Here is a 13823-nt window from a genome sequence, read left to right as displayed (position 1 = left end):
ATTATAATATGATGCACAACAATTTAAAAGAAAAAGTTGAGTGCTTGACTTTAATAATATAACCATTCAGATTCAGTTAAGTGTATGTAATCTGTTATGCAGTACTATAAATAGGGAAGCATACTGTACAAAAAGTATAGCTGATGAATATACTATAAAGCAGTGGTTAGTATAATATGGCTAGAGATGGGCAAGGTTACTAGGGTTACTGGCTGTGGGTTTTTTCTTCAGTGCACCAAGCTATTTCCCAAAAAGTGTGGAGAGTAAGGACTTACAGTATTTGATAACAAATACATAACCAAACATATAAACACACAATTTACCTGTAAACATTGCAACAGTGAATATCATTTTTGTGCTTGGCAAGTCCCAAGCTACAGTAAAACTGTGCATACATTTCTTTAAAATAAAAACCCTGACAAGTAAACTGACTCACTCACGACCACAACATCAGTCAGGATTCGACTAGGATTCAGAGACTGCAGGAGGATGGACTGACTTCTTAACTAGTCAGGGTTCCTCCTCCTAGGCTTCTCCCAGCACTATATTGAAATAGCTGGAAAATAATTTGTGATATTATTGTTATATTTGAAAAAGGCAAAATATACTTTTCACAATGTTGGACATCTTTAAACGCATCCATAATTTTTAGAGCAGTAACATGTAGGAAGTGCACATGTACCACTAGTAAGTAAAATATAATCTACTGTAGCAAAATTGTACTTTTTTGTAAAAAATATTAAACCATAATAAATAACAGGAAATAAATTTCCATTAGCAGTGGAAACGTAACAGTCGTTAGTGCTGCTGACTTCTAGCTCCAGATGCTTGAGATGTGATTCTTGCTTTAGTGCTACACTTACACAATCTCCAAGTTCAGTTGCAATTTTTTTTTTCCTCCCACATTTCAAAGATGTGCAGTTTAAGATTAAAAGTGAACTTTTAATGTAATTATTTAAATAAGAGTGGCTCCTGGAATGACTAGGTATTTTGTCTTGAGTTGATTTCTGCCTTGTGTATCATACTGTCAGGACTGACTCTCCATGCTTGGAAGTTTTTCTATCAATTTGAAATTACTTCACTTTTTTGTAATGTTATGTTACAAGAGAATGAACGGACCATAATATAGTAAGACACAAAAAAGAAGGCAGCACCACCTCCAGAATGCTGATAACGAGGCAAAATGTGGCAAGAATGGGGGTAGGGTTGGGAAAAAATGGAGCTCTATAGTTTAGTACACCAAGAATTAGATGGACTAATATGAGGGGAATAGGAACAAGAAAATAATGGCAGCAATGGAAATCAAACTCATTTTTACACTTTCAAAACTATTTTTTACAGTTTAAAATGTTATTTAGTATATTTATGAAATTCTGCTGTTGCTCTTCATTAAGATTTATTATTAAAACTTCCATATATTTTTTGAAGCCTCTTCCATTACACGGTTATGTGGAACTGGAACCTATTGCAGCATCAGATACAAGCCAGTAAGAAACACTAAATGAGATGTAAGTGTGGGGGAAAGAATAATCACTGATGTCAACCCAATGTACAAATATGTTCAATCAACACTCATAACTAATCAAGAGGAAACTTAAATACTTCTTGAAACCTCTACTTGCAAAACAAGCAAACCCCAAACAGGCAATAACAGGACTAGAATTCAAACTCAGGTTCCAGTGGTATAGTATGAGGCAGCAATGCTATCCCCTGCACCATCCCTAGAAAAAATCAGAACTAGATTCTGCCACCTTACAAACAGCATATTAAAAAATCATCAATCAGACTATAGTTGTTCTTTCTTTGCTGTTTCAAAATGGCAAGTGTTCATCTGTTAGTGTTCTTAATCTGTGAAGAGATTTTCAGGAAAAGGCTATTTGAAATTTGAAATTAAACACATGGGTTTTTAAAATCAAGTACCCACCAGACTCTCATTTAAGGTCAGAAAATATTGCTTCAGAGTACTATGGATATTTACTGAGCACAAATATTGGTTTCACTTTCAGTAGTCATACAACAGCTATACCAGAAATTTCTCAATAATTATTCAAACGTCTGGGGGCTAATACACATGGGTTTGGGTTGAAGTGGTACAATTTTTGTCAGAAAAACTTAAATCAGAGAGCTAGGTTAGAGAATATATACTGTACATAATAAATACAATTTTCTTTTATGTTTTACAAAAGATTTGCAGTATTTTAAAGTGATAAACCTAGTACAGTCTATTTTCAACTACAACCAATAATTTACCAGTAATTGACCATAATTGTGACTTAAATTGTTGAAACAATATATATATATATATATATATATATATATATATATATATATATATATATATATATAATGCACATAGTAATTGTTTGCTTCATGTAGTTTTAAACACCAAAAGTGCAGTTTTAAATGGAAAACCAGAATTTAAGAAGAGTTCTTCAATTTGCTACCAAAAAACACCCTGAAATATGATAATTAACTATGAATTTGCACAGTCACATCAAGATTATGACCAGGGTTGCAGATAACTGAAACTAGGCAGTAACAAGCTCAATATAAGCTTAACAACAGAGAACAAGACACACTCAAACTACAGATTCTGTAATATCATATTGTGTGCTAACTCCAACACTAGGTTATAATTCATTTTGGAATCATTTCATTGTGTTCTTTTGGATTAATGTCTTTGTCTATCAGTCCATTATCTGCATCCAAATTTTAGTATAGGGTCATCTGGAGCCTGAGCCTAGACACATCACTGTACACATTCCCATGCACACACATAAACATACGCCCTCTCACACTGAGCGAGCTTATACTTATTATTGTACAAGAAGGTATGTCATTGGACTTGTAAAAATTCATCTTCTCACTATGCTTTTGATATTGGGCATTTTGAATTAACCCTTCATGAAAATTTGTCATTATTTTAAATGTGTAAACATGACAATTTTTATAATATTTTTTTTTACATTCAAAGCAATAGCCTTTTTAGAGGAGTTTTATTGTGCATTATGGGCAACAAAACATGTGAACATTAGAACAATTGTAATACAAACAGGCCAATCAGCCAAACGGGCTTGACCATCTTATTCACTTTAATATAGATTCTGCAAAATCATATCAACTTGATAGATAGATAGATAGATAGATAGATAGATAGATAGATAGATAGATAGATAGATAGATAGATAGATAGATAGATAGATAGATAGATAGATAGATAGATAGATAGATAGATAGATAGATACTTTATAAAGGTATCTAAAGTCTACTATCTATCACACAACTGGACAGTTTATTATATACTGTATGTCTGTGGTTCTTTGTCTGAAGAAAAAGCTTCTAACATTAGTGCAAGTTCTTAATAATCCAGCATTTCTCAATGCTGACCATCAATTCTTGCTCACAAGAGTGAAAAGGTACAATACACACAACTTTATGTTGAATCTTGCAGGATCCCAGTTCCAATACACACGGTCATTCATTATATAATATATAATATGAATGTGTGTGTCATAATTTTACAATATTTTAATAATAACCAATCAATCGTACAGAATATTAAAGCTACAGTTTGAAACTTAGCATATACTAAAGTTGCATTCAGAATTGAACTTTATAAAATATCTAGAGTCTGAGCCAGACGCTTGTCCCAATGATTCCTTAGCGCTGTTTACAACTTCCTGTACTCACTAAATACACAGGTTACTGCCCTGAGATGTGGCATTTATTTTTTTTTGGTAATCCATTTTTTTTTTGATGTCAAAAACAAATAGTAACACAATAAGAAATTGTAAAAAAAAAAGACCTTTTCATGCATGAAATTTTGAAGAAAAGCCCCACACCGGCACCCACCAAGATGTGGCAATTAAATGAAATCAAAACACTGGAAATAGGTACTAGAGTTCACATAAAGACTAATGATACCATTTTTGTTTATCTTGATACAGAATCTTTTATATTTTCTTGTCAGTTTCAGGTGAAATTTATGGTATTGGTTAAGAATATGTGAACTGTAATTTTGCTAGTCCATTGTTGGTACCTGCCTTGCGGTACATTACGTTTATCTGTCAATACTAGCATTTGGAGTTTTTTTTTTTCTTAAATTAAAACAAGTTGCTGTCAAATTTATATATCCTTAAGGAACCTTATTGATGGATATTTTTAGAATCATTTTTTAGTGAATTTTCTCAATCCAAAAACTGTAATAAAAATGTATCATAGTACTAATGTACAATTTTTATTAGATAAAGACACTTACATTAATATATTGTAAACTTCTGATTAAAATCTGGAATTTAACTGTATCTTGACAGATCACTCCCATCCTCGATAAAATAGTAATAATAATAATGAAATAATTACCTCTCTGCTGTAAAACACTCTGAGAAAAGCACTAGATATGGGGGTGTGAAAGTAAGAGATAAATTACATTTTACCTTGAAGCACAGAGCTGTCAGAATGATGGTAGATAGAACTGAGTGCTTAGTTGAAAATGTAATAATCCTAAACTCAATCACTTTTTACTTCATAATCTGAAATGCATATATCACTTATTATTTCATTATTCTCTTCTGTCACTCAAGTCTCATATCAAATCTAATCAATATATTTCTGATCATTGAAATACTACAAACTACTGCCCAAAAAATGCACAGTACTTTGCTTTACAAGAGTTACTATATTTAATTAGCAGCCAGTTAAATTTTCTGTATAATCAGTTACAGCTGAGCACTTGTATTGAAGCGAACGTATGAATTGATGGGAAGTGAGTTGCAGATAATAACGAATACAATGTAGGGAATATGATCAAGCACTCCTGTTACTGATATATATGACTGTGATTGTATCTTTTCTATCACACATAAACAGATGCTGTATTTTTTCTAGGTTATGTAATCATTGTCAAATTGTGTTTCATTACTCTTCTCAAGGCATCTGATAAGTCATATTATATTCTGCAATCATTTTGTAATCTGCACAGAATGATTGCTAACTACAATGTATGTTTTGAATTTGAAAAGAGTGGTAGCACAAACTATGGCTAAGCAGATGCATTAAACAGTGCAAAATTATAACTAAAACATTTTATTAACAAGCATGTGATATGTAGAAGATCAATCCAACATCAGTCCACTTTGCAAGAGGGAATTTACTGTAAACTGCTTACACTATACTGAAATCAAAAAAACAAAAGTCCAGGAAGTTTGTTGAATTCATAAAAAAAATCCTTAAGTTTGTACATTTATTATCTGCCGTCACTTTTACTTGACGTCCTATATGGTAAATATACTCTATGAATCACTTTTTACACTACATATACTGTACTTATTGCTTTATAACAGGTACCTAAGCTGAATATTTTTTCTTTAAGTTTGTGTTTGAATACTGATAACTGAACTTTGTTGACTTTCAAACTGAAACTGAAAACTCCTGGGGTGCATTTCCATTTCTATATATCTTGTGCTTCATCTTTTGAAATGGAAGAAAATATCAGTCTGTAGTCCATTCCTTGTGTTCTAGTTTACTGGACAATTGTGAAAAAATATCCATGATGATTTTTCTTGTGATATACTGATAACCTTAACCAACCTGACCATAACAGAGACAGTTGAAGAGCTGAGGAAGCTGATTGAGTAACAGGGACTCCTGGAAGCAAAAGATTGAAAATAAATGCTCTAAAATCAGACATCTTGGTTAGTAGCAGAAGGAGAGGGGACTGACCATTAATGCATGACAGTTAGTTTTGGACCTAAATAAGGTAGAGATGCTGAAATACTTGGGGTCACTTATAACCTGATGGGGGGGTGGGGGGGGGGGGTTAATGAATAAAATGGAAACAAATGACATAATAAGGTAGCATGGAAAAAATGACAGAAGGTGTCTGGGGTAGTATGTGATAAAAGGACGTTGTATTGAAGAAAAGACAAAGATCTATTTACCAGTAATAAAACCAGTGTGCACATACTGTGTGATGGTATTGGTAAGAAGGAAAAGAGAGGAAGGGAACAGAAATGGAACTGCTGGGCTTTGGGTGTGTTACTGAGGGGCAGACTGAAAAATGAAGAGGTTAAGAAAATGGCAGGTGTGGTAACGATCAGTGAGGAAATTAAAAAAGCTAGACTGACATTGTTTGGATATGTGGTAAGGAAAAATAACTGGGAGATGATTGAGAGAGTCTGTTGGACACCAGGGATAAAGCTGAGGGGGAGACAGAAGCTAAGGTGGTGGAAACTATTTTAGGAAGGATATGAGGGAGAGGGGGGTTAAGGGAAGATGTAGAGGACATGAAAAGATGGAGAGGACTCAGATAGGAAACCAGTCCTAGAAATGTGACAGAGGTGGGCAAGAAGAAGAGAAAGAAGAGGAGGAAGAACTTGATTATATTCATTTTTAAACTATTTCTGAGCAACTTAATTTTAACAATTGCTGAAATTATTCTTACAGTTTAAACACAAATGTACATTTTGAAGTTAACAAGTAAAATAATATAATCAAAATAGCTTTTGCTTTCGTGTATTACTTCTGCAGCTCATACTCTTTATATATTTTAATCATGCATGCTATCTAAAACTGCTATGATAATAAATTGAACAGAATATTTATTAATTAGGAGTTTCCATGTTCTCCCTGTGTCTGCGTGGGTTTCCTCTGGATGCTCCGGTTTCCTCCTACAGTCCAAAGACATGCAGGTTAGGCGCATTGGTGATCCTAAATTGTCCCTAGTGTGTGCTTGGTGTGTGTGTGCCCTGTGGTGGTTAGGTAGTTAGGATATAGTGGGTTGGATGATGAATGACTGACTGACTTATTGATTAATTTTTGAAGCAAAGAAACTTTATACAACAAATTGTGATTTATAGGACCAATGTTTTGAGAATATATTAAAAATGTAAATGCACTTTAGATGTTCAACTACAGTTACCTTACAGTTTGTTTTTACTATAATGTGAATACATGCCTTAAAGAAAACGTGTTGAGCATCACAAAACTGTTAGTGCATATATCATGTAATAATGCTTTCAAACACTAAACTCTGCAGGTCACTGTGTGTAGTTAAATAAAAATATTATATAGTTATGTCTTTTGATGATATTCTAGAACTTTTTCACCCCATAAGGCACTAGTTTAAGACTTAACCTTTACTCACTAAAACTATAATGTATGGGTATAATTATTTTTTTATTATTTAGTACAAAAATACTAATCATCCAACTATATCACCAGTGTATGTACTGTGAAGACAACAGAAAACAGATCTTTTGATAAGCATGACATTTTTATCAGGTACATTATGAACAAAATTACCCAAAGCACGGATCACTCTATATTTGTGTCATATAATTTATGTATGATATATAATTATTGAGCTAATTAACAAATAATAGGCGTACCATATAACTGTTTCACTTATTTCAACAGAAAAAATGCAATGGAAAATGTGGGCAAAAGAAGAGCATGCATTATACTTTACTTACAGTAGACTGTAAAAGATGTGTGATACCATTCATTATAAAAAATTATTTTTGAAGCAAGAAATTATATCATAAGTACTGTAATATATACAACAATTTCAGATTTAAGATCAATATTATGTCAAATATGTCATGTCCTGGTTATCATAAAATTGAAAAAAGTATGATACTATTACAGTATCTATGTTTTCTAAGATTACTGCCAGCAGAGGATGCAAGCTGGTCCTCTTTTTTTATTTACTCAGAGTAAAAACAGACACTCATTTAAGTACAGCACATTATGACCACCATACAAATTAAAAAATAAAAGCTATTTCATACAATATATTAAAGTAATACTAGGAATAATCTTATTCCCAATTTACTGAAGCTATGTAGATTCTGATACAGTGAGTAAATGTGACGTCTGCAGGTAATGTTTTAAACATGGGCAAACATTTTGAAAATGCAATTTCCATCAGAGAGTAGTGCAGCCACCTTGCAAATCCAGAGTCATTGGATAAAATCCCATGTCCAGTTTTCCTCTGGATATTTAAGATTTCCTCTACTTTTGCCAGAGACATGCGGTTTAGGTTAATTGGTGATTCCAAAGTGGTTTATTGTGTATTTGTTCATGATGGGCTCTGAAATGGACTTGTGCCCTGTTCAGGGCTGTTTCCTAACTTGTGCTTAGTACTGATGGAATAGACTAGAATCACCCACAACCCTGAAATGGACTCACTGGGCTTGAGAATGTTTTATACACAATTTACATAACATTTCTATTATTATTAAGTTATTAAGCAGTCTGCATACGTTTGCAACCTGAGATTTTTCTTCTTTTTTTGCATATAACAAAGACATATGCTTTGCATTTGCCATTCCAACAGATTGCACATCACAAACATTAACACTGTTATCGTTTTTTTCGTGTCTGCCGTTTCTATAGGAGGGTGACAATGAGTTAAATTCCAATGGATGTTTTTCAAATGTTGACAAGCAATAAGCAAAAGGTATCACTGAAAACCACAGAAAACAAAAACAGCAAAAAAAAAAAAACAGTATGAGGAAAGGTCGAAGAAAGAATTTTTTTTACAATGTTTCTGTTTGGGGATCGTTGTGCAAACGTGCACATCTGAGCTGCGACCACAGATCTAACTGCTCTGTAGATGATTCATTCAGGCATTTCAAGGTCACCTCGTTGTAATGAAAGCATCTGCTGAACGTACTTCGTAGTAACGCGATTTCTATAGACTCGTGTCATATGGGGAAACTGTCGGGACCGTAACAATACTTTGTTGTAATACTCTCTCACCTCGGTCTCTCTCCTCTCTCTGCGCCGCTGCAAAGCCCCGCCCGCCAAGCGTTCTGAAAAGTCTGAGTGAGTCTCCGTTGCCGGCAGTTCTCTCGCGGCCCGGCTGTCAGACGGCTGCGGCCTGGTAGTGGGTCGCGGACCGGTGGTTGGGGACCCCTGCTCTAAGGTACAGAAGAATATTGTGGGCCAAAACTCCGTTAACAAAGGCAGGGATTACTTGTCCTCCACCTCTCCAGCTACAAGTTCACAGGCCCGCCCCGTAACTTGTCTGTCACGCGAAGGTGAATGCGGGGAACATTTAAAACCGGCCACTGACCTTATCTTGGTCTCTTCTTCCTGTCTTTTCTCCTCCATAACGAGCTGGCTAATCAGCAGCTGTTAAACCAACCTGATGAGGTAGGCTATTCATTCTTTTAAACTGAAGAAGGGAGCTAAGGCAAGACAAGTGAAAACATCACTGCCTGATTGCTGTGTTTGTGTGTGTTGAAGTGACAGCTCCCGTGTGAATAAAGACCTGTTCCTGTTTTCACTGCATTAAAGCTGAGTTTCTTGGAAACCTGGACTCATCTCCTTCTCTCTTGTGCATGTCAGTGACCCACACATCACGATATGAACAAGATAATTCAGTTCAAATTATAATGTCTTTAGCACACATGTAACTTCCCTTAATTACCTTTTGATTTTAAAGTTCCTCAAGGCTCTGGATGTTGTAGGACTGTCTTGGTTGACACGCCTCTGCAACATCGCATGGACATCAGGGACAGTGCCTCTGGATTGGCAGACCGGGGTGGTGATCCCCCTCTTTAAGAAGGGGGATCGGAGGGTGTGTTCCAACTACAGAGGGATCACACTCCTCAGCCTCCCTGGAAAAGTCTATTCAGGGGTCCTGGAGAGGAGGGTCCGTCGGATAGTCGAGCCTCGGATTCAGGAGGAACAGTGTGGTTTTCGTCCTGGTCGCGGAACAGTGGACCAGCTCTATACCCTTAGCAGGGTCCTGGAGGGTGCATGGGAGTTTGCCCAACCAGTCTACATGTGTTTTGTGGACTTGGAAAAGGCATTCGACCGTGTCCCTCGGGGAATCCTGTGGGGGGTACTCCGAGAGTATGGGGTACCGGCCCCCCTGATAAGGGCTGTTCGGTCCCTGTACGATCGGTGCCAGAGCTTGGTCCGCATTGCCGGCAGTAAGTCGAACCCGTTTCCAGTGAGAGTTGGACTCCGCCAGGGCTGCCCTTTGTCACCGATTCTGTTCATAACTTTTATGGACAGAATTTCTAGGCGCAGCCAGAGCGTTGAGGGGGTCCGGTTTGGTGGGCTCAGGATTGGGTCACTGCTTTTTGCAGATGATGTTGTCCTGTTTGCTTCATCAGGCCGTGATCTTCAGCTCTCTCTGGATCGGTTCGCAGCTGAGTGTGAAGCAGCTGGGATGAGAATCAGCACCTCCAAATCCGAGACCATGGTCCTCAGCCGGAAAAGGGTGGAGTGCCCTCTCAGGGTTGGTAGCGAGATCCTGCCTCAAGTGGAGGAGTTCAAGTATCTCAGGATCTTGTTCACGAGTGAGGGAAGAATGCAGCGTGAGATCGACAGGCGGATCAGTGCGGCATCCGCAGTAATGCGGGCGCTGCATCGGTCTGTCGTGGTGAAAAAGGAGCTGAGCCGCAAGGCGAAGCTCTCAATTTACCAGTCGATCTATGTTCCTACCCTCACCTATGGTCATGAACTATGGGTAGTGACCGAAAGAACGAGATCGCGAATATAAGCGGCTGAAATGAGTTTCCTCCGCAGGGTGTCTGGGCTTTCCCTTAAAGATAGGGTGAGAAGCTCAGTCACCCGGGAGGGGCTCAGAGTAGAGCCGCTGCTCCTCCGCATCGAGAGGAGTCAGATGAGGTGGCTTGGGCATCTGATCAGGATGCCTCCTGGACGCCTCCCTGGTGAGGTGTTCCGGGCACGTCCAACCGGGAGGAGGCCCCAGGGAAGACCCAGGACACGTTGGAGGGACTATGTCTCTCGACTGGCCTGGGAACGCCTTGGGATTCTCCCGGAAGAGCTAGAAGAAGTGGCCGGGGAGAGGGAAGTCTGGGCATCTCTGCTCAAGCTGCTGCCCCCGCGACCCGACCTCGGATAAGCGGGAGACAATGGATGGATGGATGGATGGATTTTAAAGAGAACATTTTGACTAAAGAAAGAAGTAAACCATTAACAAGAAACTGATACTTTACGTATAGAATACTCAACTCAGTTCCTGGACAAGTGCTGTGGATATAGGTTTTTATTCTAATTAAACTTATAATCAGATGTTAATTCTTGGTTGAAACTAAACTCCATCATTATTCTTAATGCATCCTGTAAATTTAGTAAAAAACAAAGCTATGAAATGATGCTTCAGCCATGGGCATTTGCTCTCATTGGACTCATGTATACTCCATGAAACTAAAAGGTTGTATGCAACCTGTTCTCTACCTCTGCACACAGACCAAAACCTGACCAAAACCTAAGGCTTAAGAACAATTCAACTTCAAAACAAAAAATGTGGTGTGTGGACTTGAAGTGGAAGACCGTAGTTTGGGATGCTCCATCCTCAAAAAAACTGGGGTGGATCATAAATAAAAGAAATGTGTTCATCCTGCTCAAGAAAAGGGTTTAGTACTTAGTAGCATTTAAACTCAAACAAGCAAGTAAATTATTAACACATTATTTTTGTCACTTTGTGTATTTTAAAGTAGAAAATAGTAAGACATATGTGTTGGATAAATCTATCTTCAGTTGTTTTTAAACATTCTCATGTTAGAACTGAAAATTTTTGATGAGAGCAGGCCATCCAGGCCAACAAAGTTTATCAGTCCTATCCACCTAATTCCTCCAAAATAACGAGTTTTCAATATCCATAAAGTTCAGCTGTCTACCATATTACTTTGTAACTTATTCCATGTGTCCATGGTTCACCATGTGAAGAAAAACTTCATAGCATTTGTGTGAAAATTACCCTTAACAAGCATCCAACTGTGTGTCCATGTTCTTGTTATACTCATTTTAAAGTAACAGCCTCAATCCTCTGAACTAATTCTGTTCATAATTTTAAAAACTTCACTCATGTCACCTTTTAATCTCGGTTTGCTTAAAAACGGAGTTTTCAAGTTATTGATATAATTTCGCATTTAAGCACAATAGTAAAACTGGCTTTTACGGTAGCATTCAAGTGTTGCTTAATACATTAAGGGTGTTAAAATGTTTTCTTTATTTGTATTATTTACTGGGCGGGGATGAAATACTTTTTAACATATAAAAGTGTACATTGTGCCTTAGAGATTACACCTAGGATGTGCATTTGACTATAAAAATAATTATCAGTAAAATATTCATATGCAAGTACAGTTGTAAGTAAAGTAAAGTCTGAAATAAGATGCATATATGGCCAGATAAAAGAAAGAAATGAAATAAAATTATACTTACGAAACAAATGAAAGGGAATGTATTGAAAATGATTTCGGCATTTTCAATTTACAATTTTTCACATGAAACATTTAATGAAAATGCCTTGGTACTCTTTTTAAAAGATCAATTCATGTTAAAAATAGCCCGCACACTGTCTGAGGTACTGGAACCCCCACTTTCGATCCTCATTATAAGGTTACACCTTTTCAACTAACAACAATAATCCTCTTAAAATCACCTTCATTATAGCAGTGATCTCATTATAGCATGCAAAATGTGGAACTCCCAAGGACAGTGCTAAAAGAAAGGTAAAATGTATTAATAATGAAAGAGACACTTTAGAATAAAAATTATTCAAGTCATTGCAGATAAACGTGTTCAGTTCAGTTTTTGTTGTCTTCAGGTACACCTTACATTAGCATATTATAATTGAAGAATTCAGTTAATATTTTATTCAAAAAAATTAATAGCAGTATGAATATGCTTTAAACAGCATGATGCCATATAAATTGTGTGTAGCGTAAGGAAATCCAGGCTTGTTATTTTATGCAACATTTTACACATTTCCAGTATGAGTGACATGTTGAATACACATGTCAATGTGAACATGCTACAATGAAACAAGGGTACTTGTGCATACCTTCAGGTGATGTTCCTGGTTTGTGAAAGTCTGTAGAGCTTAACTTGCTTTTTTTACTACTATTACTGCTCACAGACAGGCTGGACTGTAATTTCCTGTGCATTTTGTTGGACACTTGAGTGGAGAGTTTCTTGCGGTCAGAACATGGTTGTGAGTCATCTTGGTGGAGGCCATTTCCATTCTGCAGACCTGCATAGCCATTTTGTATCTTGCTTATATCATCATTCTGCCCAGGAGACAGTGCTATTGGATGAGGCAGGGGTTGAGGCTGGACTGAATTGGGGGAAAAAAAAAGTTATTTAAACATGATATTTTTACATATCATATTTTAAGAGTATTAACTGATAGTACTGCTGATGTTTAATTAATTATGCTTAAACGGCTCCAAGCCAGACAGCTTTATGAACCACAAAAGAGTTAACAATGATTTGCTTTTATCAGTATTCCCATTCTAAAACTAGCACCTTACAAAAACATCCTAATGTTTCTCTCATGCCAAAATATACAGTACTACACATCAGAAAAACTAAAAAATAACTCTAGTTACCTTTTTACTACGTAAATGTAACTATTTGACTAATTAGTTGTATGAATAATTCATCACGGGATCATGGTGAATTAATTTATTGCACTGTGTTGGTGTTCTTCCTTTTCTTTGTCCATTTACTGAGCTTGTGTTTGGCAACGTAGGATCATAGAGAACTGGAAACAAACCCAGCTGAAACAAAGAATATGACTGAATGATGTGAATGGCTATATTAGCTCTGATAATGATGACACAGTCACATCACCATGGAAATTTTCTTAGGTTTAACATCTAGAATGTCTTAAAAAAGAAACTGCACTAAAAGTGGCAATGCAAAAACCACAGTTATATCATAAGTGGAGTATCAAGTCATAGCAAGCACTAAAGGTAAACCATCAGGCATCTCAGAATTACTCCAAGGAACTACACTAAATGTCAAACTAGGATAAGAATGTGTCCTACCTC

General features: G+C 36.5%; 1 protein-coding gene across 2 annotated transcripts in view; it reads right to left on the bottom strand.

Annotated features, from left to right (window-relative positions):
- mdfic (MyoD family inhibitor domain containing) overlaps positions 1 to 13823 on the bottom strand; it is a 165769-nt gene that overhangs the window by 11493 nt on the left and 140453 nt on the right. For both annotated transcript variants that reach the window (XM_028811269.2, XM_028811261.2), the window contains one exon: positions 12833 to 13105. In XM_028811269.2, the coding sequence (XP_028667102.1) occupies positions 12833 to 13105 (273 nt within the window). The remainder of the gene's footprint in view (positions 1 to 12832; positions 13106 to 13823) is intronic.

Source organism: Erpetoichthys calabaricus, chromosome 1 (assembly GCF_900747795.2).
Source record: "Erpetoichthys calabaricus chromosome 1, fErpCal1.3, whole genome shotgun sequence".
In the NCBI taxonomy this organism is placed as follows: Eukaryota; Metazoa; Chordata; class Cladistia; order Polypteriformes; family Polypteridae; genus Erpetoichthys; species Erpetoichthys calabaricus.
The sequence above is the reverse complement of the archived record's forward strand: the minus strand, read 5'-3'. Positions and strand labels throughout refer to the sequence as shown.